Source organism: Buteo buteo, chromosome 7 (genome assembly GCF_964188355.1).
Source record: "Buteo buteo chromosome 7, bButBut1.hap1.1, whole genome shotgun sequence".
Classification (NCBI taxonomy): Eukaryota; Metazoa; Chordata; class Aves; order Accipitriformes; family Accipitridae; genus Buteo; species Buteo buteo.
The window spans coordinates 38,764,847-38,791,222 of NC_134177.1; the positions used below are offsets into that span (position 1 = coordinate 38,764,847).

At 52.2% G+C, this 26,376-nt stretch overlaps 2 protein-coding genes across 2 annotated transcripts in view; both read left to right on the forward strand.

The window, feature by feature from the left end:
* The window catches only part of ATP2A3 (ATPase sarcoplasmic/endoplasmic reticulum Ca2+ transporting 3), a 57,426-nt gene extending 51,674 nt beyond the window's left edge, over nucleotides 1-5,752 (forward strand). The window contains 1 exon segment of the mRNA XM_075032491.1: nucleotides 459-5,752. Within this exon segment, the coding sequence (XP_074888592.1) occupies nucleotides 459-482 (24 nt within the window). The 3' untranslated portion in view covers nucleotides 483-5,752.
* A 5,066-nt stretch (nucleotides 5,753-10,818) lies between these two features.
* Nucleotides 10,819-25,043, forward strand: P2RX1 (purinergic receptor P2X 1). The gene is made up of 13 exons (XM_075033338.1): nucleotides 10,819-11,371; nucleotides 14,763-14,910; nucleotides 15,433-15,504; nucleotides 15,966-16,035; nucleotides 16,578-16,674; nucleotides 17,402-17,482; nucleotides 19,079-19,220; nucleotides 20,301-20,431; nucleotides 21,112-21,202; nucleotides 21,839-21,904; nucleotides 22,564-22,656; nucleotides 24,161-24,208; nucleotides 24,511-25,043. Exons 1-12 carry the CDS (start codon nucleotides 11,235-11,237, stop codon nucleotides 24,203-24,205), a joined length of 1,173 nt encoding a protein of 390 aa, XP_074889439.1. The 5' UTR covers nucleotides 10,819-11,234; the 3' UTR covers nucleotides 24,206-24,208; nucleotides 24,511-25,043.
* The last annotated feature ends 1,333 nt before the right edge of the window (nucleotides 25,044-26,376 follow it).

Below are 26,376 nucleotides of genomic sequence, written 5' to 3' on the forward strand. Positions count from 1 at the left end.
AAATGTGTGTATGTGGTGTCAGCCCATGGAGCAGCATCCATCTATCTGGCTGTGACAGGGATAGGGCTTTGGGATGGGTGGTGGGATGCTGTGAGCTTCCTCCTCTCTGCGCCGCTGCCTTTCCCTGGGTGCTGCCTGATGCTCTCGTTAGGAGTGATAACGAGGGATCCCAGCCTGCTCGCCTTCCCGCTGTTCCTGCCTGCATGGCTCCTACTCATCCATTTTCCTACCTCCCGCAGGCTGAGCGTGCCAAGCCCTTCCTCGCCCGGGGACCAGCATCCTCCTCCTCGTGCAGCCTGAGCTGCCGCGGCTGCAGTTGGGCCAGCTCTGTGCAGATGGGATCCCAGGTCCCTTCTGGGATCAACCCAGGAGCAACCTCTCTTGATAACAAAAACGGAGCTGTTTTGCTTTTGAACTCTAACCAGTACTTTTTCTTCTCTTTTTTCCCTTCGTTTCAGGAGAAGAGGACAAGAAATGAATGACACGAAGGAAACACTCCTAACTAAAGGATCCCTAACTTGTAACTCGGACTGAAGTCTTGCATGCGTGACCATCGCTAGAAGCCAGCAGGACATGCATGTGTCCGACTATCAGACAAATGCGGGTGAATCGTCGAAAAGAAAAATACTGATTTTGTTTTGTTTCGTAGCTTTCTTTTTCCTGTACATAAGAGTGCAATTACTGGACAGCTGGCATAGGGTTTGGGGACAGAGCTGTGTGAACCTGGGTTGTCGTAACGTGGTTCTCTGGGGATTTGTTCCTGCAAAATTTGAGACCCTCTTTCCAATTTTCACCCTGACCAGGTGAGCTCAGGCAAGGCATCCTTCATGGGAGATCAAGGCGGGGAGTGGGGATTTTAGGCAATACACTGAGCGCGGGTGGGAGGCCGCATCCCCCAGCGAGGTGGGATGCGCGAGGGCAGCTCACGGGCCTGGGAAGGACTTGGTGGTGGGTGAGGGCAGGGGAGGGATGCGAGGGGCCATGGATTGGGGTGGCCGACCCTCGGTGACGTCCGCAGTGCCGGTGGGTGCATCGCTGCGGCTGCTGCGCTCTGCTGCGGTGGCCGCAGCGCCTGCGGGCTGCAGCAGCTGAAAATCACTTTGCGGCGTGACCGCCGGTGGAGTGGATCTCGCGGATGTGTGTTTCTATGCCGAGGTCGGGTGCATGCAGTGGAAGGTGAAGTTCTCCCTATTTATCACACTGTCCCGTTTGTTCCCCGTGTTGTGGGAAGCCCCGCACCTTCTCAGGCTCATCTGACACCAAAGCATGACATAGTCTTGTCTGTTCTCCTCCATCCGGCGTCTCGTTAGATCCCATCTGCGCTATTTAAGCCGTAGCCCTCTTCCTCGCAGGGGCAACCATCTAAAGCAGAGCATAGGGATGACCGACTTTGCATTCCTCATGTCTACTGCTCCGTCCTGGTCACACTTTCTTTCCTCAGTTGATTTTTAACTATTTCCCTAGCAGGAGTAGAGCTTAGGTCCTTAGGAGCATGTCCATGAGTTCGTGTCCTCTGCTTTGGAGGACATCGCTGTCTTGCACAGGACATCCTTGACACCGGTGATCTGCCTTTGAGACGGGAATGAATGTATGCTTGTACATAATGTAGTCCTTCTCCACGAACGGTGTTTGTTGTGGCATCCCTTTTCATAAGGCACCAACTTTATTTTATCCTCCTGGGATTTTTCTGCAGCAGGAGTGACACAGGGTGCAGCGAGAGTTTGTGGATCAGGAGTGGATTTTGGGATCCAGTAAATTGATCTTTCTCTATCACGCTGTGTCAGCTGAGAAGCTGATAGCAGGTGATTTCTTCTCCAGCTCTCCAAATCCTCCCTCCTGTTTCCCTCACATTCCCCTATGATCCATCCTGATGATATTTAGTTAGCCAGACCCTGTATCTTTCCTTTCTCTTGAATTCCAGCAACAGCACTAGAGCCAGGGGTTTGGATAGCATTTTGCTCCTTTGCTGTTGGGTTTTTTTCTTTTACTTTTTCGCCTCTTAAAAGCTTCCAATGCTTTTCTGTTTCTCTTTCACCTGGGCAAGAGCTACTCTTCCTCTGTACAGTAGGTGCCAAATATCATCCCTCCTTTCTTTTCTCCATCACCAGCATTGAAGATGAGCAGAGCCCCCAGACCAATGGGAATGTACAGAATTGTTATACTACTGAGCTGATTTAATTGTACAGAAAACCTTGCATGAAATGTTGTTACTGTATTTAATATATAATGTATTCAAGGAATTTTAATATGGAGCTCTTTAAAAAGATCTTTATAGATACTCTGTGGTTAGAACATTGTTGCTGATTTTTTTTTAAGATATTATTATACTTTGTCTTGAAGAAGTTTTATTTTTCAAATGTGTTACGTCTAATTGATTTAATTGGTGATCCCATGGGGCAACCAATTCCTCTTTAAAGATTTTCACCATGGATCATACTCACCCTGGCGCAGAGGACCAGGGCATGACCCAGGTACTGCTTGAGCCTTCAAAATAAGGCTTCAGTAAGACTAACGCTGTAGACCCATGATTTGCCCTTCCCCAAAAGGGTGGATTGCACCCTATTTAGTACAGATCATCTCAGCTGTCTGTGCAGGAAAAGAACCAGCGGGAATTTAATCCAGTATCAGCTCAGTGACTTCAGAGGAAATGGCTTCTGTGTTTCCCTGAGGCTGAAAACCAGTTTGGGAGAGGCTGGACCAGATGCAGAGCATCCCAGCCCCATTCGTAGGGTCCAGTGGGACTTTCAGCTGCCCAATGGCATCTCCTTGGGATGTGGTGGCCTCGGTCCACCGTGCTTGTGGGGACCTGCTTGATCCATCCACTCCATATTGCACCACCTGAGTTACACTGGTTTCCCTGGGCTTAAGGTCTGGTGTAGGATTATTAATTTTACCCAGATATGTAGGTGTGTGGAGGAGTTTCTTGTGTAAAGGTCCCACTAATGAGTACTGAATAATGGATGGGAGTCTCTAAAGTAAGGAGACTTAAAAGGAAAAAAAAAAAAGTAAGAGTTCTGTTTCGGAGCAGAGATGAAATCATGAAATTTTAACTTGCTATTAAATTCCTGCTGGTAATTTTTGCTTAGTCTCACCTGACAGCAGAGAGGTGGGGGCGGTTGTAGCAGGCATCCTTCTGAACCCACTAACAGAACAGCGATTTGAAGAGATGCTGAGTTTGTTATCTTATTGTTGATAGAGATGCCAAGTTGCTGTTATTTTATCATTGGCGGAGGTGCCATGCTGCTGCAAGCCCGGGCAATGCCAGTCTGTTTGTGCAATCGTTGGGTTGCAATTTTGAGTTACCAAAACCCAAGCCGTCATGGGCAAGAAACCACAGCTGTGTCCCAGCCAAAGACTTGTTCTTTCCAGCAGCAGCAAATTGCATTTACCTTTATACTGTAAGCCGCTAGATCTACCTAGAACATAGTGCAGGAAACCTGCACTAAGGCTACCTGGAGCAGGCATCCCCCTTGCTAGGAGGGACCATGTTGACACATCCCCATTTCCCCTTGTGAACGGTTGACCATGTCTCTCTCTTTCACCCCATCCTTTAATTACTTGGAATACAGGTTGCACTCCATGCTTTTTGATTACAGAGGCTTATAGTTCAAATATTTTAACGAAGTAGAAAAATATCAGTAGATCTAATTATTTTTCCTTTATGCTTCGGTGAAGGGTCAGGATAAATCACGGAGTAGTTATGTATTGCATGTATGCCACCAGCAGCGTGCTGGGCGCTTTTACAGGCTGGAGCACGTTCTTGTGCAAACTTGGAGATCCCAGATCTGAGACCATCGCTTTGGGATCGGGTCTTATGTCTTACTGAGGCATCTGACTGTGTGCAGTACAAGGGAGATGGACACTGAGTGGCTGTTTTGCCCAATAGCTTATTAAAAAAAACAGCTTAGAGGCAAAGCCTCCAGGATCCTTGCTTTTTTGACAACAGAGTTTAGGAACTATTTCCTTTTTAGTTTTATTTTGATGGTGCTGCCTGGCATATTCAAAGTTTTTAAATAAAACTTAGGTCTTTCCAGCAACACCTTTAGCATCTGCTGGGACAGATCCTCTGCCTGCGCAGAAACAGCGATGCGAGACGCACGGCGGAGGACATGCCGGGATGGCAGCACGCGGTTGTCCATGAGCACTTTATAATCCTTTCTCAGGGGCCAGGCACCGTGCTGGGTTACAGCCAAGGCGGGAGGCGAGGGTCCCACATCCCTGGAGCAAGCAGGGGGGTCAGCTTTGGGCAGCAGCTGTGGAAAGTCTTTTGTGCTGTTTTGGGATGTTGTGTGGTTGTGGCCAGTTGCCGATTGAGCTTTTCCCCCCTGCGGTGTGTGATCCTGTCTGAAGCGATGTTGGAAAAGGAGAAAGAGTTGCTCTTCAGAGCAAAGAAGTACTTCATCCTATGTTTTATTTCTGTCATGTGGCCACTGTATGGCTCAGGGTCTGCGTGAGGTTTGTGTGTTTGAGACTTTGGCATTGTGAAGATGTCGTACGTGTGTTTCTGATGCTCTGCTCAGCCAAGGCTGGATGGTACCACCAGGTGCTGGAGAAGTCAGGAGTAGGAGGGACAGGCTTTACTGGAGGGGCTGAGGGACTTCTTTCCTGTAAGAGCATCAAACCTGGGATTGAACTGGTGTCTCTGCTCATGGTGTGGATGGCAGAAGTAGCCAGAGGAGCAATAGGAAAACTCAGCAGCAATTTTTGGTCCCTCTTTGTATGTCAGGTCAATGGTGCTGCTTCCCAGTCAGGGTCCTGCTCTGTCAAAACTCATCAAATAATTGCCATGCAGGGGCTCAGGCTAACGCTGTCCCAGTTGGCGGGAGACGTTCATGATGTTCGGTGACCTTGGCATCACCACTCCTGAAACTCAAACACACAGGAGTCCCCAGTACCAACTTCTAAGACTTACTGTGATTTTTGGTCCATACCTGGCATGGCCATCACCTTGTATAAATGCTGCCAGAGATGCAGTTGTCCCAGTTCAGTCCCACCTGGGCTTTTTTTCCCCCACTTCTGCAGTGGCAATTTCTGGCAGGGCTTGTCCCTGGCGGGGAGACAGCCTGGGGGGTCAGGTTTTTGGGACAAAGGAGAAGGGCTTCACCCTGTGCAGAGCTTGCATGGCACAGGTTGGGTTAGGCTTTGCAGGGCTGCAGTGAGGAAGGGGACACACAGGGTAAATTGTGCTGTCTGGACCTGTCCCCTTGGTGCCGTTCAGCTTTCGGTATGAATGGGGCATTAAAGGAGCCTAAATCTGTGTGCACCTGGAGTGATGGGGACATGGGTGATAATTCGGCTGGTGTCTGAGCTGGGTCGATCGGGCGCTTGGGACCAAGAGGAGGGCGACTGCTGAGCTGCCAGCGGGTGCCTTCAGTGGCTTCAATGCAGGAATATGCTGATTACTTTTTTTTATATGAGATGCCTGAACAGCCAAATCTAGAAATCTCTGAGTTTGTGCTTTCTAGCGAAAGGTAAATCATTATATCTTGGGGGGGGTGGGAGGGTGTTATCTGAGGCGTGGGTAGAATTGAAAGAAACAAGGTTTCCTATTTTATTATATGAGAGATATTTTTCCACTAAATTTCTGCTTCCTAAATCCTGTCCTTTGTCCGACTGTAAATAGCCAGGTGTGCCGTGAAGACGTGGGAAGGCTCCTTGTGGTCACATCCATACAATCCACTCTGTTCACACAATATTGGGCTGATCTGTTTTATACTTATGAAATTACAGAAATAAACGCAATTTTACTGGATGGCTCTGGGTTTTTTTGTTGGATATTTTTTTGTTGGTTTATTAATTTATTTTTTTTCTGCTTTTCTTACCCCATTTTTGGCTGATTTGGGGGACATTTGGGAGCCCATGGAGCTGTACAGAGTGCCTGAGGGCATTCTTCAGCCGTAAAAGGAGCTGTGCTCACCAGATCAGGATTTCTTGTGGGTTTTCAGAGCAGCCAAACTAGAAATGGAGCTGAGCTTGTCTCTGGCATGGGACGACAAAGGCGAAATGAAAGGAGTGGCATGATATGACTGTTGGGAATTTTTTAAAGTACCAGCTAATTCGCTCTTGGGGCACAAGAATACAAATAACAGTGCTAATTTTGACTGTATCCAGAATAGTCCTCACCTTATCTCCCCCAGCTGAGAGAGGAGGTTTAAATAAGCCCTGCAATGACCTCCACAAGAAGTAATTATTAAATAAGTAATAATTAAAAAACTTGGCCTCCTCTGGCAGGTGGCACAGGGCCTCAGGGCCATGCGTTTCCATCTCTGCGTTGCCCGGAACTCTGCCCATGGTCATGTTTTGAGCGGAAAATCCTGACACAGCTGCGGGTCATGTTTTGGAGCAAATCTGGGTTCATGGCAACATCCGCCCATGGTGCATTTTTTGCTGGGATGTGGCCCCATGTGCCCCTTCCCAGTGCTACGAGCAGGAGAAAGCTGCTGCACAGGGTAACCCAAAACCTTTGTAACCCAAAGGGGGTTACAAAGAGGGATGTGGGACACCCAGGCAAACGCTGATTTTTGGAAAGGGCCGTTGCTTTGTTTCCTCTTTCCAAGTGCAGAAGTGGTCTCCAGTGTTGGTGCAGAAGGGGCAGCGCCCACCACCACCATGTCTGGAGGTGATCCTCAAACTGGTCCCCGGTACCAGCTGCTCCTGAGGATGCAGCGCTGTCTCGGCACACAGCAGTGAAGGCAAAAATCCCCCAGATTCCCCACCTGATGTTCCATCAGTCCCCAGATGGCTGGGGACCATCACTGCTGGGACCATGCATGTCTTTCAGAGGCACAATTGAGAAAACGGGTGTTACCTCTCGAAAAAAATCCCCAAGGGTCCCTGTACCCCATGGCAAGCGTTCAGCTGCCCCACGGGGTGTGCACGCCACGCTCCCAGTGGTTGCGATGGGAATAGGGCTGCTGACGCCCTTCGGTACCCCCAGCATCTCGGGTTCATGTGTTTGCTTTGGTGTTGGCTAAACCACTGCCGAGGTATTTCCAGGGCGACGTGTTACCGCAGCAACCGGGGATGGAAATGCCGCTTCTGTGGGGTGAGTACCACCAAAAACATCTGTCTGCGCTGGGGCGGGCACAGAGCGGAGCCAGCCCTGCTGGGAAGGAGCGAAGAGAGGTCAAGGACAAGTTAAAATTGGAAAGAAAACTGAACATGCTGTTTCGTAGGACCTCGCTTGCTCTCATCTGCCAATTTTATTCCACCACCCCCGCTTCCCATCGCCAGCGGGGCAGCGTGAGCATCTCCTCTGGCTGGTGGGGGCAAGGGGACCCGTGGTGGCCAAACTTGCTGTGAAGAGCCACCAACTTGCAGGGGCTCTTCTTGGTGACCTCAGCCACCGCAGGTCCCCTTTGCACCCACCGTCATATTTTAAATCTACTTAGCACTGTGTTATTCCTCCCCATCCCCAGATTTGCAGCATGCTGCACATTTTTGTGCTGAAATTCAGAGCTCCATGCTGGAAGCTGCCAAGCATGAGTCTGGATTGTGTAATGAGCTTCATCTATATTTTTTTTTTTTTTTTTTTTTCCCCCCAATAAGGTTTTGGAAAAGAAATGTCTGAGAGCCTGGAAAGACCTGGTAGTTTTTATGCCTACCACAGCTTTGCTTTCATGGGTGCAGGTGGACTTGAGCCCCATGCAGAGGCTTTCAGACCACCCCAGCATCTCCTCCGTGCTCTGGGTCCATGCCCCAGCTCGAAGTGAGGATGAACTCACATTTCCAAACGTCTCCCTTAAAAATAGCATTTTTTGCATTTTTGTTTCTCGACAGGCCCAAGCAGAGGTTGAGTTTGTTTAACGGGTAGGGGGAAGGAGTTGCTTTCGCAGCCGTGGACACAGTCCTGTGCTAACCCTGCGCAGCACTGCCAGGGATGCCCTCGGGGGGTCACCAGCCCTTGATGCCCTCAGCATCTGACCCAGTTGGAGCTGAAGGAGATGCTGGATGAGGCCAAACCTGGTGCTGGGGACCGGACAATGCCAGCTGACCCAGGAGAGCATTTGGGAAATCTGGTCCTGGGGCTTTGCAACTCCAGACACTGACACAGAGGCCTTAGGGCTTCACTTGCTGTTGCTGCTCCCGTTTTCCCCTCCCGCGGGCAGTGGAGCTAGATGGACTCATTTTCCTTATCTCTACCTGGGTTTGCCTTCTGTCTCCCCACATTGTCGTGCTCCCACCCTGCTTGGTCCCATATTTGCATGTGGCTAGAGGTCAAGCCCAGCTCAGAATTTCTGTGCCCGGGGCAAACCCAGCCTCAGTGCCCAGGACCTGCAGAAGAAGAGCTCAAGCTGCCGCCGCTCCTCCAGCAGCATCCGCAGTCTTTGCACCCCTGGGGCCTCCCGACTGCTCTGCTTGAAAGCAGCTGAGAGATGCAAAAGTTGTTCAGAGGAAATGACTGTGTATCGACAGCATCGTACAAGTTTGCGTCTGCAGGAACCCAAGATAAAAACATCCCCAAGGTCACAGCTGCTGTGCAAGTGTCTGCGCAGCGGGTTGTGGGCAGTCCTCTGGGCTGCACCTTACACAGTATGCTCTTTCCACTAATTCTTTTTGTATTTTTATTTTTTGTTTAGGCGTTACAGTAATATATTTATTATCACAGCAGGTGATATTACTTTTCTTGCAAACAGAAAGTAAGCCCTGGCCTCGCATCAGGACAGCCCAGCACCTGAACCGCAGCAGAAAGCATCGCAGCCCGGTGAACTCATCATGTCCCGGCAGGTGACCACCCTGTCTGGGCAGGTAATTTAACAATTTCACAGCCCAAGCAGAATAATTCCCTGCGATAACCACCTGGCAGTGGCGGGGAGGAGAGTTAGCAGCTCAGGCGGGTTATCACCGGGAGAAGCATCACGGCAAACAGGGGTGTGGAGGATGCAGCCCTGGCAGGGAGCTGGGCATGCCAGCCAGCTGGCACCACTCACACCCCCACATTGCTGGTGTGGGGCCAGGTAGCTTAGCAATGCCAGCCCAAACCTATTAAAGTCCCTGTTATAAAGTAATTTAAAGAGTGGCAAACCCAGGGATGGCATGGGCACGGGAAAGGTGTGAGCGACAGTGGTGTGCAAGCCCAGGAGGGTTTAGGCTATGATTTTTTTCAAACATTTGGGTGCCATGACCAAGAGGGTGCCCATGCTGGGTGCTGATAGCAGCCCAGGAGAAGACCCAGGCCCCGTGCATGCTCCTGTGCTGGGGTTCCCTGCTCCCGCATCGCCTCGACCGTGGCCACTCGCCGACTGCAACGTGGCTCCAAGAGATACTAAAATGGGAGATGCATATTATCTCCCAATGGAAAGTATTTTAGCTAAATCCATGCTATAACCATTTTATTGACTCCAAGTACCAGAGAGAAGGTTAGAAGTGACTCCTTTACAAGTCATTTTGCTGTTAAATTTAGCTGTCCTATTTTCATTATCCCCATGGCTTTGGCAAGGGTGAGCAGCCTTCCCTAAAAGGCCTCGTTTCATACAGTAAGTTATTTGCTTCTCTCCTGACGGATATCTAAGCTTATAAGGTTTGTCTGCTCCACTCAATAGCAGTATCAGCCTTCAATCTTATAGGATTAGCATGAGCATTTTATATTTGCTTTTGGCTCCCCATCTGACAGCTTTCCATGTTGCTGAGGACTGGGGCGTTGGGATGGTGTTATGTCACTTGTAATGTGGGATCATCTGATTTTGATTCCCAAGGTTCATGGTACGCCCAAAAAATTTGGATAAATGGTTCATCTGCTTTTTCCCCCATTTTCCCTATTGCCCAGCAAAGATAATTGATTCGTTCCACTCGTTTCGCGGTTGTCAGGTCTGCAAACTATTGAGTTGATAGGTCAACATGATGCCAAGTGATGGGCAATTGAACATGAGAGACGATGATGTGAAAAGAAATGTTCTGGAAAGGAAAGATTTAACCCAGCAAGTTAAACTTTTCCATATTTCCAAACCCATTTCCCTCTGCAGAGAGGGGGCTTGTCTCAGCCTCGGTGGCCGCAGGCAGCCAGCACATCCTTTGAGGTCACGGGAGGCAGCAGATGAACCAGGGCTTACAGGATGGAGCCCGTCCTTGTGGAGAGTGCCGAAGCTGCCAGGCTTTGGACTTTTGAGGCGAAATATCCTCTGTTTCCCCCAGAAACAACCTTCCTCAGTGCCAGTGCTCCCCAGCAAAGAGCTTACCCCTGTGGCACTGCACCCTCGAGGCTGCCTGGTGGGATGCAGTACAGGTACAGGGTCCCCCATCCATGGGCTCTGCGCTTTCCCCAGCAATGAGCCAAAACCCCCACTGCAACAAGGTCAGGCCACAAATTTCAGTCTGGCATGTACGAATCCAGCCCCCTTCTCAGTGATACTCACTTAAAGTGGTGTCTGCACCACCCCACCGAGCATCCCTCGCTGTGACCCAGGCTTGTCCGCCTGGCCCTGCTCATGGCCGTGCCTTTCAGGAAATGCTGGAAATACTGAAAATGCTTTGAAATACGCCCAGCCTGGCCCTGTGCAAGCACTGGGAACCAGCCAAGCCCCAGCTAGGCGGCCTCACTGCGGGAGAGGGCCAAGCTGGGAGCCCGGCTGCCCCGTGGGTCAGCTCAGAATTGCTGGGCTGGGGTTCCTCTGCCCCCACCTTCCTCTTTCCCGACTCTTTTCCCGGGGCAGTCTTTGAGGGACAGAGCAGGACATGGGTTAGGGACAAGAACAGAAGACCCACAGCCTGAGGTGGCTGCTGGGCCAGGAAAGACGATACCCCAACCCCCGGTCCTAAAATCCTCTCCCAGGACCCCCACCATCTCCTCCATCCCAATGTTGCCCCCAGGGATGCCTCGTGGTCCCTGCTTGCCCCCCAAGCGCTGCCTGCAGGGAGAGCCCCTGCCTGGACGAGGGTGCATCCCCCTGCGGTGGGCAGCTCCATCCCGGTGGCACGTGGGCTCGGCAGCGGAGTGGCCCTGCACCCTCCCGCACCCCGTCCCACCCCCGGACCATGTAGGGCACCGGCTGCTCCCAGCCCAGAGCTTATAGGAAGAGGAAACCCCGTCCCCACACAGAGGAGGAAACCCGACAGCCCAGATGTACGCAGAGCAACGCTGATAGCGTTTTTATCATTCTTTTTTCTTTTTTTTTTTTTTTTTTTCCCCTCCTCTCTGCAAACAGAGGAGTTGCACGAGAGGCTGTGGGCACGGCCCGACCCACGGTGCAGCGAGCAGCAGGGCTGGCAGGAGGCTGCGGCACAACCCTGGCACAGCCATGGGGCAGAAGTGCATGGAGAAGGTGTCCTCCTTCCTCTTCGAGTATGACACCCCCAGGATGGTGCTGGTGAGGAACAAGAAGGTGGGACTGACCTTCCGGCTGATCCAGCTCATTGTCCTGGCGTACATCATCGGGTAAGGCTCCCCGGCGCCCGCTTTCCCCCAAATTAACGCTTTGCCACCAGGTTAAAAAGCAACGGCGACGAAGGGGCTCCTGTATCCCAATGCGGGGCGGGGGTGTTACTGCTGATGGCGTCGCGTCCCTCTGGCCGTGGCCACTCCTGCGCAGCCCAATGTCCCACCATCGGTCTTCCGGACAGCCGCACAGGTCCCCACATCCTCCCCAGAAGCTGCTGCGTGTGCGGGCTGGAGGCTTATCCCTGCCCAGCCCCGCTCTGAGCGCCGGGGCCCCGTCTCCTCGCTGAGCCACATCCAAATCCTGCTCGAGCTGCTGGATGGTGGCCTGAGAATCTGTTGTTATTTTTATTTGCATTTATATTAACTAAGAGGCAGCTGGGGCCAGCACGGTGATTTGTGAGACCCAAGCGGCTCGAGACAGGACCATAAATCTCCTCGTCCACCACCCCGCTGGGGAGGCAGGGCCAGCCCAGTGTCTGGAGCCGGGACGGAGCTTCGCTCCAAATCCCTGGTTTGCTTTGCTTGTGGGAGGCAGCCGTGGTGCAAGAGCAACTGCTTAAAAAAGGCAGTGAGTGGAGCAGGCGGGCTCAGAGCCGTGCGAGGATGCGTGTCCTCGGGTGCCCCGGGGCTGCTGCTTCTGCCACGGCGATTCGGTTCCTGTCCCCTTGGTGTGGGATGATGTGCTGTGCTGTGGGTTGTGATGGTTGATAAAAATCTTTGCTGTGCCCCCACGGCTGCCGGGGGCTCAGCCCTCGAGAGAGACCAGCACCCTTCCATCAGGAAGGGCCTCATGGCAGGAGATTTGCTGGGAGAGGGGGTGTCTGGCCATGAGTTGGAAAAACTGGGTATTTTTGGGGTGCGGGGTGCCTAGTGTAGCCCAAAGGAGAGGCAGTAGCTCCCAGGGCTCAGTGCAAGCTAGTAGCTTTGAGGAGCAGTGGTGCCCATCCCTGCTTTTAGCACAGATCTCCTGGAAAGGGGGAAAAGCTTCCCAGGGGGTCACTGTGGGACCCCCACGTCACTCCCACCCTGCTCACCAGCGCTTTGGCTCACAAGGGTAATCCTCATCCCAAGCTGCTGCCGAGCCAAGGTGTCAACGATGCTCCATTGCGAAGGGTTTTGCACTGGCCTAGACTGGCGTTACTGGGAGCAGCATTGGCTCTCCTAAGGGCTGAGCCCGTGAAGCCCCAGGGCTCCGGCAAACCCTGCCAGGGGCCCCCACTCCTGCAGATGGGGAACCAGCAGAGACCATTGCTCAGAGCAGAACTTCCTAAGGAAACGTGGCTTAAGCAACCCAGTTAAAACAGGACAGGCAGCTAGGAGGGAGCAAAAGGAGAACCAGCTTGGCGATGACAGCCGGGGGCAGAGGGGAGGCGGTTGGCATAAAGTTGCTGTAAACCCTAAGTTTTTGTTGTTTTGGTGGGGTCAGGCTCCGCTAGCGAGGGGCTGCCTGTGATTGCGGCTGCCCATAGCCCCACCGGCCGTTGGCATCCCCTCGCTGCCTGCAGCACTGCCTCTGGTTCCTTGCCTGCTTGAGAGTTTCTCTTCTTTGAAATCAAGTTTGGCTGGCAGATATCTATTTATTTACAATTACCCCAGCTTTGGTCCCCCTTGGCAGCAGGTGTGGGATGCTCGTGGGGACGCGTGCCGATGCCTGGCTGTGCTGGAGGGACGTGTGACAGTGCCATCAGTGCAGGGGAGGGACGCGGGGCTGACCCCGCCGAGAGACCCAGCATCACCCTTGGGGAGCGGCTCTTCTTTCTGCCGATATGCTGAAATAAGGCAGTATCACTGCTAGTAAGGCGGTGCCAGACCCTCCCCAGCTGGACATTGCTTTCTGGCTTTTGTTTCCTGAAAAGCTTGCATGCGAGGAGGCTGCGGGCTGAGCCGCAGGATGGGGCCGGCGAAGGAAAGGGCCTTGGCGACTGCCACATCGGGGAGTAACACCAGGGAACTTTAACCACCTGGGCAGGGCTCGAGGTGGCATTTACAGCACGATGGGGAAATGACGCCTTGTTTGCCGTGACCGTGGCTCAGCGGCAGGGTGGGGGCCACATCCTGCCCGGCCGTGGGGAGGCTGTCTCACAGTAGGGTGCCCAGCCCTGTGTGCCTGCAGCCACCTCTGCCAGAGAGGGATGAGTTGGCAGTGGCAGAGGTTGTGCTGGAGGCGGGTTGGGAGAAACACTCCGCCGTGGTGCTGCCCAGCTCACAGCCTCCTGCAGCCTCGAGGTCATTGGGAAAGATGCCCAGTGTAACCAGTGTAACCCAGTATGGCCCTCTGCCGTGGAGGAGAAGGTTGGAGCTGGGGGTCCCAGCTGGGGTGGCAGCAGTGCTGAATTTCTGCTCCCATCCCCAGCTACTGGGGTAGATGCCATCCCTGAGGTCCCCTTGCCCCCTGCCCCAGGATGCTGATGGGGCTGCAAGCCAAAAAGCACCATCCCCAAGAGGTGCCCAGAAGGTCCAGCACCCAGAGGGCCAACCTCTGGGCAGCACCTGGGGTTCCCCCCTTTTCCCCCATTCCCATCGCTCAGGTGCCCGAGGACAGGCTGACACGCTGGGCTGGCGTCACAGGCCGTCCGTCCCACGGGCAGCGCGCTGCCTCTGTCACAGCCAGCGGGACCGGTGCCCGTGGACAGGGGCAGGGACAAAAACCAGATCGCTCCTTTTTTAGCGCCGGGAATGCTCTGCGCCTCCGGGAGAACTACCCGAAATGGTTGCTCGCCCATGTTTATAGTCTCCCTGAGTCAGAGTTAATCCAGCAGCAGCTTGTTTATGCCATAGGTTAAATAGTGTCAGGAGCCGACCCTAATGGCTGCGCGATGGACTGGGAAACACAGGGAAAAACCCCATGCTGGTCACAGCAGTGTCCTCAATCCTGCTCCTGCAGCCTTCTTGCACCCGGGGCCAAGGCTCCGTGGTTCCCATTGCTGGATGGGGAACAGTGGCCCTGGACGTGAGCCATGTCCAGACTTACCCCTGTCTTGGCCCTAGAGGCACTACTTTTTGGAGGGTGCCTATGAAGCGCATCAGGAAGGTCCGGGTGGATCGCTGAGCCCAGAAAGCTGCAAACCTGCTGCAGGCTTAAATCCAAATGGCCGATGGCCAACCTGCTCCACCTGCCTTCACACACCCCCAACCACAAAATGTGTCCCAGTCCACAAAATAAAACACCCCACCATGGAAGTCAGGTCCCGCAGCTACCGTGTGCCTCAGGCAAAGGGTGGGAGAGCTCAGCAACACATCCCTTATCCAGCTAGAGGAAATTTGGCAAATAAAACCACAGGTGAGACTCGGTAGAAGAAGCCCAGTTCCACAGCAATGTGCTAGGACTTGGAGCTCCTGCGGATGAGTGCCAGTGGCCATGCTCACCCCACCCCATTTCTCTATCCAGGTGGGTTTTCCTCTATGAGAAGGGCTACCAGTCTCAGGACAGCATTGTCAGCTCGGTCTCGGTGAAGCTGAAAGGCCTGACGCTGACCAACGAGAGTGTCATGGGCCCTCACATCTGGGATGTGGTGGATTACGTTTTCCCACCGCAGGTAAGGAGGCAGGTGGGTGGGTGGGTTAGGGAGGTTGCTTTTGTCCTGATGGCCGCTTTTCCCCACGTGCTGGTGTGCAGATGGGCTCCTCGGTGGAGGTTTTCCATGGGGTTAACCATGACGTGGTGTGCCTGTGGTGGAAAGCAGGTTCCTCCTGCCACAAACCTCTGCCCACATATCACCCCTGGGAAGCATTCAGCGCTTGGGACCTGCCATGGTTGATGGGGCACATTTGAGGCTGCCTCCAAAAGGATCAAGGGTCCTCTGGTCCCTCCAGATGAGCATCTCGGGCAGCAAGGGGGGTCCTCCACTGTCCCTGGGGCTGGTGGCACTGCAGCTCCCCAGGGCCACCACCAGCTTCCTGAGCTGCGGCAGAGGGCAGAGGACCCAAAGTTAGGGAGAAAGGTGCCGTCTGCCTGGTGGTTTGGGTGTCCTACCCCTTGCCCCAGGGAGAGGCTCCTTGCAGAGACTCCATCAGAAAAAGCCGTGCTGGCTGTGATCTTGTTGGCTGTGTCTCCACAGGGGGACAGCTCGTTCGTGGTGATGACCAACTTCATTGTCACCCCTGGACAGAAACAAGGAAACTGCCCGGAGGTAAGCACTCTGGCTTCCTTCAGCAGCCTCAGCTTCTGTAATTTCAGGGGTCGTGGTGGTGGCGGCACTGGGGAAGGAGTTTTCCTGACATTGAGAGGTTTAGTAAAAGCCTGAGCCTGGCCCCATGTTACCGTTCCTGGTTTGTGAGCGCTACGTGAAGGGGTTTTTTCTGCTGAAAAATGGCCAGCATCCATTTAAGTTTTCTTCCCTTTGAGATGATCAAGCAGAGCAGACTTGAGGCTTGAATAAAAGCATCTGCCTGGAGTTTAAAAAAGAAATTCCCTATTTTTCCTGCTTAATCTGGACATCCTTGGTTGGGAAGTGGTGTATGGACAAGGCTCTGGCTGCAGCTGAGCAGCATTTACCCCAAGGAAAACGCTGCCTGGTAAAGCAGGAGGGACAGAGGGACCAAAACCTCAGGGTGTGATGCTGAGAAGCGGCTGCCTGCTTTCTCCAAACAGCTGCCAGATGCCGGGCTCTGCAAGCAGGACAGCGACTGCAGCAAAGGGAAATACAGCCGTCAGGGACAAGGTACGGCACGGGCCCCGAGGCTTCGGCACTGGTGTTTTTGGTGAGACACGCTGAGCACAGCGTGCCCCGGCAAAGCCGCATAGCTGGGGAGTCTGGCAGGGGGACCTGCTTTGGACCACCAGCTGATGGGGTTTGGGAAAAGCCTCTGACATGCCAGGTGAGGGTCCCACCTGGGCTGGTCCTGCTTTCCCTTTTCTGAAAGATACGTGAGCTGCAAAAAGCTCTGCCAACAAAAGGCTAATCAAGACTAAACCATTTCCCCCACAGTGCTATCCTAACAGCTCGGCATTTTCTGAGGTGTATTTTAGCAAGAAAAATGCGCAGTTGCTCCCCTGTACAACAGTGCAAGAGAAACCACTGCCCCAAGCTGAGAGGCCACAATTAATTACCCTTTCTACAAAGGGGCACCAAAAGCCCTGAGTATTTTTTGCCTTGGATGTCTGTAGCAGGGCTGAAGCTCCAACCAGATCCCATCCATCCCAGCGTGAGGCTGGGATTTCCCAGTATGCAGGGGTGTGAGCAGCCGTCTTTCTTCCCCACAGGGCTCATGACAGGCAAGTGTGTGAATTTCAACAGCTCTGTGAAGACCTGTGAGATCTTTGGCTGGTGCCCCGTTGAAGTTGATGACCATGTTCCCAGGTAAGGAATGATGTTGTTGCCCCCTTTTCCACCCTGGTCCCACCCCAGCTGCACCAGCACCACCCAGTCTAGGGCAGAGCAAGCCGGTGCTCTGCAGGTTGCTGCCAGGACAGCCTGGGTTGATGCAGACCCCATGGCTGTACATGCTGCCCGGTGTCCCCAGGGGGTTTGCGCCTCTCCTGGCGTGGTTTGCTCCCAACCCTGCTGGCAGTTCACCCCATCTCTGCTGGGTGCTCTTTGCCTGGACCAGCAGCCCCCGTCTATCCCATTTGCCTTCAGAGTAAAGTTGTGCTCTGTCCATGAGATGTTCTCCATCTCCAGCCTCCACAGGCCACCATGAAGCACCTCCTGGTAGATGCAAAGTCCTTTTCTTCTTTGTCTCCCCTCCTGGCAGGGGGGCCACAGGGACAGCCAAAGGTCCATCAAGGAGCCCAGGGAAGTATGCAGGCCCCTGAGCTCTCTTCCAGCCACTTCACTGTGCTTTTGGGGTTTCTTAACTGAAATCTCAGCACCTAACTCCCTCTCTGTCCCCTAACAGGCACTTCCATCCTTCCTTGGGGCTTTTCTGCACCTTGTTGGGATTTTTCACTTACAAAGGGAAGGGATGAGATCACCAGTTTTTCTGGGTCCTGCTTGTCCCAGTTTGGATGAATCTCCACCAAATGGGGCTTTCCCTAGAGGCTGGAGAGCTGAGTGATGGACACATGTCAACACTTGTGTTTTTCAGTCCTGCCCTGTTGTCAGAAGCGGAGAAGTTCACTTTATTCATCAAGAACAGCATCACCTTCCCCAGGTTCAAGGTGTCCAGGTAAGAGAACGTTTGGGGTGATGGCTTCTGCTCGGTTCCCCCAGCTGTGTCTCTCAGGGAAAACCATGGGTGTAGCTGGATGCTTGATATAGAGGATGCTGTCCCTCATCAGCAAGCCCAGGACTACTCTAACTGCTGCACTGATCACCACATTAGCTGATAGTAACTGAGACATTTCCCTTCCAAATCTGTCCCACCTCAGCCGGTAGCTGTGGTTACAGGGAAGAAGGTTTCTGGAATTAACATCCCCTGAGTTACCCTCACCTGATGCACATGAAAATAGTTTCTCTGACTCTTCATTTTTCTTCTCCCTTTTCCTCCCTGAAGATAATAGTAAAATACTACATGGCACAGTGGGGTGTGAGCAGCCAGGACAAGCTTGGTGCCCAAAAATAAGCAGAGGCCCCTCTTAACATCACGGTTCCCACCTGTTTCTGCAATGGATTATAGGGTCGGCCCCTTCCAGGCAGCGCTGGAAACGGTGCCGCTGGCTGAAGGTGCACACATAAGAGGATTTGTGATGACACTGATTATATATCTGATTTGGAACAAATTAACAGAAGCTATTTGTGCTGAAGACAGCGGATTCTTCTTTCTAAGCCGATCGCGTACCTGCGCTGTAGCCAAGGTTAAATACCCTGGCAGCCTGCACCCCTGGCAAAATCTCGAGCCAACCTTGCGCTGCACCCCGAGAGGTGGCTGGGAGAGGGGATCCCCCACCAGCAGCAAGGAGAGGTGGCACCCTGAGCGAGGGCAGGAGGGGGGACATGGTGGGGGAGAGCAGGACCTGGCAGTTGAGGGCGGCCGGGCTGGCTGCTGTTACGGGGGCTGAGCCGAAGCCAGCAAGGGTCATGGGGAAACTTCCTGCCTTTGATCACTGCTGCTAATTAACTGCTGAGCATAAACGATGGGATGGGGTTGAGCAAGGCACAAGTCTTCCAAAACATCTGGGGCAGGGAGGCTTCACAGAAGGACTATTTTTAGGCGAAAGAGCAGAGTGGGAGTGGAAGGCAAGACATTGTCCTTTCCTTTTCACCCTTTCTGGAGGAGATAGCAAAATCCAGCTAAATGTAAAAGCTGTGGGATACACTATCCATGAGCTGTCCCAGATGAAAACTGTTGGTGTGTGGAGCATTGCCTGGCAGAGCCCATGGATCAGCTAATATGTAAATGGGAGAGGCAGCTGGGAGGGATGGTGGAGGCCATGGAAGGATTTGCAAAGCTGAGGAATGAGAGAAAGGTTTCCTAGAAGAGGTGAGGACAGGCAGATGGCTGCTGCGTTTGGGCAGCAGGCAAAGCAGCAAACCCAAAGCAGAATTGGAGAACGTTTGCAGGAAAGAAAACGGCAGAGAGGCTTCCTCTGTAGGAGGAGGTTCAGGGGAAATGGGTTGCTGATGGGGTGGGAGAAACCAGGCAGGGCTGGAGGAAAGGGCCCGCTCTCCCTGAGTGGGGTCTGATGAGCATGTAGGGGAGGAAGACGAGGCCCTGACGTTACCCAGCTTTGAGCAACAGGTTGGACCAGGGACCTCCAGAGGTCCTTTCCCACCCAAATTATTGGGTTATTCAGACTCTTTCTCACTCTCTTTTCATTCACAGACGCAACTTGGTTGAGAGTGTTACCAAACAGTACCTGAAGAAATGCACCTATCACAAAGTCACCGATTCCTTATGCCCCGTGTTTGACCTGGGATACATAGTGAAGGAATCGGGTCAGAATTTTACCTTCCTGGCTGTTAAGGTACTTCAATTTCAAACAATGTTTCTTGCTGACATGGGGAGGGGGATACTGACAGATCAATCATCCCCAAGCTGTTGAGACATGAGGCATCTGTTTTCTCAAGGACTCATGAGGCAGTGTCAGAATTAGCTCTTAAAGATTATGAATCTCCTTGGACATGGCCTAATATTTAAGCCTTTCTTGGAAACTCCCCTGTAAGATTGGCAAGATTTGACCCGCTGGCATTAAATCCAGGGTTCAGTTTGTTTTAATTTGTGCAACGAATAACTAGAGCTCCGTAGCCAAATCCCATCCGACTGAGCTCAGAAACCTTGGCTGGATGGTCAAATACTGGTCATTGCACAGTGCAAACTGCAGCCTCTCCCCAGGCTCAGAAATGCAGCTTTGCCTCACGCTTCTCAGGTTGGTATGCAAGAGTATCTGCTATTTCTGCGCTGCAGAGCCTTAAGCTAACTTTGCCAGGCACTAAATAAAACCAGAGGCTTGCATATATTAAAGGTGCAAAAAGAAGAGCCTCTGAGGCACAGCCAGTTGCAACCTGGAGCAAGCTCAGGAGGGACTGCTTCATTTCCTAGCAGGTGGTCACTTCTCTTAGACGAGGTTTCCTTCTGATTTTCATGGACTCATTTCACTCTCCTCTATGACCATGTTAAATTGCCCTTGGTTTTCCCTGTGACGTTAATGGTTTGATGGCAGGGTTAAGCCACAGGAAAGGCGAATCTTGCGGGCAAAATCAGGCAAGGGAAGGCTGTCCCAAAAGGACCATGAGGGATCTGCAGTAAGCACTGTTTCTCAGGTCCCCTTGGTCACAGGGTGCTGATCAGGAACAAGAGGGCATGAGTTTAGTTGTGTATCCAGCACTTAGAGCAGAAGCAAGCGCATCCACATAGGGTGATGTACAGGACACAAAGCCGAGGCTGCCCAGGCAGGCTGAGGCAGTGGTGGTGTCCATGTACCCTGGAGACCCAGGCCAGGACACCTCATAGCATTGAGAAAGGCCACACATGAAGAGGGAAAGCATTTCTCCATGTGGGCCAGGTCCAAGGAGGGGCAACCTCCTGACTCCCCTCTCGACTGCAGGGTGGAGTGGTGGGCATCACCATCGACTGGAACTGCGACCTTGACTGGCCCGTCCGGTACTGCAAACCCATTTACCAGTTCCACGGCCTTTACAATGATGACAGTAATGTTTCACCAGGCTTCAACTTCAGGTAAGGAGACCCCTGTTAACTCTACAGGCAGAATTCAGAGGTGACATCTTTCAGGATCCCACAGCACTCAAGGGATGGTGGAAGATAAGGGACTGTTCTCCAAAATACTCACTACCTTTGCAGTGCCAGACAGCAGTGTTGTCTTTAGAATAGCATGTGAAAAGCGGTAATCCATCCCCTGGCCTCAAAATTACCCCATTGCCTTTCCCTGTACATCTCCTCCCCCTTGCAGACTCTCCTGCTCTGCTGAGTTCTTGGGAAGCCCCTTGGAAAACTGGAGATGGTACAGGGTCATCTCACATGTTCCCACACTTCAAAGCATTCAGCCACAGCATGACATTGAGGCACGAGCTGCTGCTCTAGCTGCTGCTCTGTGTGAAGCTGCCACTAGTGCTGCACTAATATCCACTGTCACGTAGTGCTTGGGGTCATCAGGTATCAGCACAAGCAGGAGCTTTAACTCCAACTTGCAGGCAGGGAAACTGAGGCACAGAGGGGAGAGATGCCAACAGCCCAGCTCCTTCGGGGGTGTTAAGGAGAGGGTCAGGAGCAGGTCTGTGACAGCACATCCGCAGATCTTTGTCCTGCTCTGCAGCCCACCAAGATCCCAATGCCGTTGGGTTGCAGGGGGCTCTTAGACACCCTGGCAGGCCACTAACGCTTGCCATCCAATTGGACAGATATGCCAAATACTACAAAGAAGATGGGACAGACAAGAGGACACTCTACAAGGTGTTCGGGATCCGGTTCGACATTTTGGTGAATGGCAAGGTAAGGGTGGCCAGGCGCTGGGTTCGCCCCCCGATTCCCGGCACGGCAGTGCCATGTCCTCAGGAAAGTACGCGCTGTGTAACGCAGCATGGGGGTCTCGTGGGGCCAGGAAAACCAGTGCGAGTAGTTTCGGGGTGCTGACTCGCTCACAGCAGCTCTTGGGAAGTGCCAGGGAAGGGAACATAGCTGCAGTTCGATCAGTGGTTTTGTCCCAAAAACCATCATGATGGGTTCAGGGGGAACTGTGGAAAGTCAAAACCTTTTACTGATATTTCCAAAAGCTGAACATTTGCATTTTTCTATTTGTCTTTTTCTTCCCACTGGGAGAGAAGGCTTTCTCCATTGTATTCCACTGGGAATATTTAAAGGATGTACTTTTTCTTTTTTTTTTAACATTGAAAATACAGGAAGCAAAGTAATTTCAATTTGTCACCCTAAAACCATCCCACCATATTTTTCTCTTTGACCAATGAGCTTAAAACCAGCCCTTACTCAGCTTCTGTTTCTCTCTGTGCTGTGGTTGTGGTTTGGGTTGCAGCAAGGCACTTTAGCTGAGCCCCACCTACAGCTATGGCACACATTTTTTTCCCCTGGGCTGATTGTAACATATCACCTATTTTCTCCAATTTTATTCAGGCAGGCAAATTTGACATCATCCCAACCATGACCACAATTGGCTCTGGAATTGGTATTTTTGGAGTGGTAAGTTCAGATATTTCCAACCTCTATACAGAGACTCTCAGATTATTCTCCTTGCCTGTGACATCCACGGGGAAGTGTCCCTGAGCTGCGGTAAAATACTGGTTCCCACTCCGGCAACAGGAGATGGGCAAAAGGGGGAAAGGAGGTGCTCTCCTGCCTCACTAGCTCAGGAAAATAGACTCCTGCTGACCACCAGCTGATGTGAATTCTGCTAGCGGGAGCCACTGCCCTGCCGGGTGAGGGGAAGGCAGGCTTTCGTGGCAGCGCAATGTCTTGGTGTATTGATAGTTTCAAGTTAGAGCTGGTATTGAGGGGGTTTTGGAGGTGATGGGCAGTATTTCAGGCATGACAGAAAAACAGCATCCTGTTTGGTTATGGTCATTAAAGACTTCAGCATGACCTGGAGGGTGTTGTGCTCTGCATATACCTGAAGTGAAAACAATTTCTGTTGACTTAAATTGCCCAGTATTGAACCCAGCACACTTCACTTCTGTCCTAAATTGACATTTGGGGGCTGTACGTTCTTTAGCAGCTGCCACGTTGTGGGTTGAAGCAGGAGTGACCCAAATTTGTGGGGCAAACTGGAACAAGCTGGAAGTACAAGGTGGCATAGGTGAGCTGGGAGGGCAGCCCCAACCCTAACTGCACTTTGATTTAAGGCCTCTGTCCTCTGCGACCTGCTCCTGCTGCATTTTCTCCAAGGACGGGACTATTACAAGCAGAAGAAATTCAAGTACGCAGAACAGGAGCCTGTAAGTAACAGCAAGACCCTCCCCTGCAGAGGCTCTTGCGGGTATGTGAGTGTGCATATGTGCATGACTAATGATGCTGTAACACAAACAACATTAGTATTGAGGAGCAACCAGGCACCTTCCTGAGCTAGTGGGAATCCTGAGCCCTTGGGACTGTCAGAGACTGGGATCCATGAATCTCCTCTCCAAAATTATAGATCTTTTGTGTGACTCATAGGTAACAGCTTTATTCCCTCCTTTATGCCCAGATATTCCAATATCTGGTAATGCTTACATTGCTTTAAGGGAAGCAGGGGCAGAGCAGTTGTTGTGGTTTAAACCCAGCCAGCAACTAAGCACCACAGCTGCTCGCTCACTTCCCCCCCAGGCCAGCGGAATGGGGGAGAGAATCGAAAAAAAAGTAAAACTTGTGGGTTGAGATAAAGACAGTTTAATAGGACAGAATGGAAGAAAATAATAATGATGATAATAATAATAATAAAATTACAATAATAATAATAATAATAATAATAAAATAATTAGAATATACAAAACAAGTAATGCACAATGCAATTGCTTACCACTCACTGACCGATGCCCAGTTAGTTCCTGAGCAGCTATCTGCCCCCCCAGCCAACTCCCCCCAGTTTATACTGGGCATGATGAGATATGGTCTGGAGAAAAGGAGGCTGAGGGGAGACTTTATCGCTCTCTACAACTACCTGAAAGGAGGTTGTAGCCAGGTGGGTACTGGTCTCTTCTATCAAGTAACTAGTGATAGGGTGAGAGGAAATGGCCTCAAGTTGCGCCAGGGGAGGTTTAGATTGGATATTAGAAAAAATTTCTTTACTGAAAGGGTTGTCAGGCATTGGAACAGGCTGCCCAGGGAAGTGGTTGAGTCACCATGCCTGGCGGTATTCAAAAAACACGTAGATGTGGCACTTCAGGACATGGTTTAGTGGGCATGGTGGTGTTGGGTTGACAGTTGGACTCAATGATCTTAAAGGTCTTTTCCAATCTAAATGATTCTATGATTCTATGAATATCCTTTTGGCCAGTTTGGGTCAGCTGTCCTGGCTGTGTCCCCTCCCAACTTCTTGTGCCCCTCCAGCCCTCTTGCTGGCTGGGCATGAGAAGCTGAAAAATCTTTGATTTAGCATATAAACACTACTTAGCAACAACTGAAAACATCAGTGTGTTATCAACATTCTTCTCATACTAAATCCAAAACATAACACTATACCAGCTACTAGAAAGAAAATTAACTCTATCCCAGCCAAAACCAGGACACCAGTGCTTTAGCAAACTGGAAAATGTCCCCTTTTCTGCTTTCTGAGAACACCTCTGTGACCATGGGATGTTTCATGGCCTTTCATAGGACACGAAACAGCTCCCCTCTAATTCATCTGAAAAATGTGCTTATACATTAGGGGTTAGAAGTTTCTGCTCAACCAATTTTTTTCCCTGGCATTAGAAAGGGGCAGGTCTGTAAAAGAATCATTGTTTTCTCTCATTTAACCTCCAGTCAAAGTCGCATAAGAAGGAAAAGGAGCTGGACAACACGCAGTGAGAGGTGAGTGGTGTTTCCCCAGCCCTGCTAGCATACAGCTGGCAGGGGTGAGAGCTATGGGTCTTGGGGCTACCCCAAGGCCCCCAGGAAGGCAGCAGGGCTCCAGGGAAGGCACGGAGGAGATCTGAGCTGTGGGCTGTAATGTCTAACCTGGGGTCAGTGTTTCCCAGGGCAGGCAAGTGCACAGGGCAGCACTGGGTGCGGGATGTGGGGTTGACATTGCATCTTCAATGGCAGCATTGCTTGAAGAGGGGCAGTGGGGGGCAAGACACCAGCAATCACTGCGCACCTCTCTCTCTTGGCAGAATCCACGCTGACCGACAAACCTGCACCCTCTACTTCCTCCTCCTCCCCTAAAACACAGTTGCATCCCTTGTCACCACCATGTGCCAGCCCCAAGGCCAGCAGGAGCAGCATCTGACACCGGCTCATGGGAACGTGGCACCCTGCAGCCAGGACAGGGTCCGGCCGGCCCGGTGCCCTGCGTCTGGTGGGACACGCTGCGATGCTGGGGGTGGGTTAAAGTAAGGGACCCTCGGGGCCCTCCAGAAGCTCTGCTGCAGGGCACTAGGGTCTGCTGCCTTTGCAGGCTCTTCTGAAGGGCTCCCACTGAACCCTGCCTGGTGTGCCCTGGCTGTGCCAGGACATCCTGCACCTGAAGCCCCTGGGGAGAGCATCACTGCCTCTCCTTCCCCAGCGGCATCCTTGGACAGCTCCAAATTGAGGAGAGGGGGAGGGAAGGAGAGCTGGCAAGAACCATGCCCAGTCCCTCAGCATGGGAGAAAAATGGTTATTTTGTAAGGTTGTATTTTATTAAAAAAAAATAATAAACCTTTAGTTTTTCTACTACATCCCTTTGTGGTGCCCATGCTTGCCCCGGGGTGCGGGGTATGCAGTACCTTTTGGCACTGGGCGGGGGTTTGTGCATGCAAAGCCATCCTGTAAATTGGGCTGGAGTGTGGGACCTTCTGTGATGGGCTCAGTGCAGGCCTCCTGGCTCTCCCTTCCCGTGCAGGGCTCCTGGACCTCAGGCCACAAGCAGGGGTTGTTATCAGGGTTGTCACTTGGGTTTCCTCCTCAGACAGGCTTGCTGGTGGAGAGCGCTGGCATGCTACTGGCCATCAAGAACGGCTGCCCTGTGCCAGCTCTGCCTCCTGCTGCCCACGCCGGTCAGTATTAGCCGGTCAGAATTTACCTTCTCGGCGGTAGCCTCACAAACCAGCTCTTTGCGCCCAGAAACAGAATTTCTTCTCTCTGCTAGAAGATTTGAACTACTCAGCCTGTGCAGCTGGACATCATGAACTACGCCCAAGCCCCACATCACTACGAGCAGCCCCTGCCCTGTGCTGCTGGCTCTATTCAGTTCTCCAGGATGCACCAGCACAGACCTTCTGCGCAGTCTCTCTCTGAATGTCGTTTTGCATCCCTCAGAGGAAATTTTGCCTTGGTCCCTTCAAAACTGGGTCCCAGCTACCATGGGAAAGTCCGTAAAGAAGCTATAGGGATTGCTCTGCCTGTGACTGCAATGCCGCTGACGGTGGTGGGGACCACGAGCCAGCAGTCTGCAGGACGGACACACCGCGCTGGGCTCGTAAGGACACAGAAGCATGTGCCGCAAACAGTTGCAGGTGATTTTTGGTCATAAGGTCAACAAACCTTTCAAGTTGTACATTCCCCGTGGGGAGATTATTTGCTCTCAGAAGGATGCCTCAGCTTTCATAGGCAGGGTGGTGGTTTTTTTAAGATTATCCATTTGGCTAACTTTTTCACCCTTTCTCATGACGCTGTCCTGTGTAAGAGAGGTGCTAGGTCCTTATATTAAAGATGCAGAGATGAGGGTGAGGGAAAGCTCCCCGTTCTCTGGAGGAGTTAGCATTTTCTTAGCGGGCACTGAGGGCATGGGGCTGGTGGCATCCCTGTGCAGCACGGGCTCTCCTGCGCTGCCTGGTGCAACGGTGCAGCTCTCCAGCAAGCTGCAACCAGCAGAGGGGACTGGAAGATCATTTCACGCATACATGCCTGGGAAAATTCAGTTGCCAAAGATTAGAGGCAGTGAAGCGAGATTGTTCAGGTAACCTTTCGCACCCACTTAAACTGGGTGAATCTCCAGTCATAACTTAGAAAAACCAGTGCAAGGCTGCAGGTAGAGCAGGGAGTTGTTTCTGCCTGCT

Bases quoted from the DNA above. Each gene is read 5' to 3' on its own strand.
- P2RX1 (XM_075033338.1), top strand. From the start codon at position 11,235: ATGGGGCAGAAGTGCATGGAGAAGGTGTCCTCCTTCCTCTTCGAGTAT. The intron at 11,372-14,762 runs GTAAGGCTCCCC...TTCTCTATCCAG, and splicing joins GTCCTGGCGTACATCATCGG to GTGGGTTTTCCTCTATGAGA. The intron at 15,505-15,965 runs GTAAGCACTCTG...TTCTCCAAACAG, and splicing joins AACAAGGAAACTGCCCGGAG to CTGCCAGATGCCGGGCTCTG.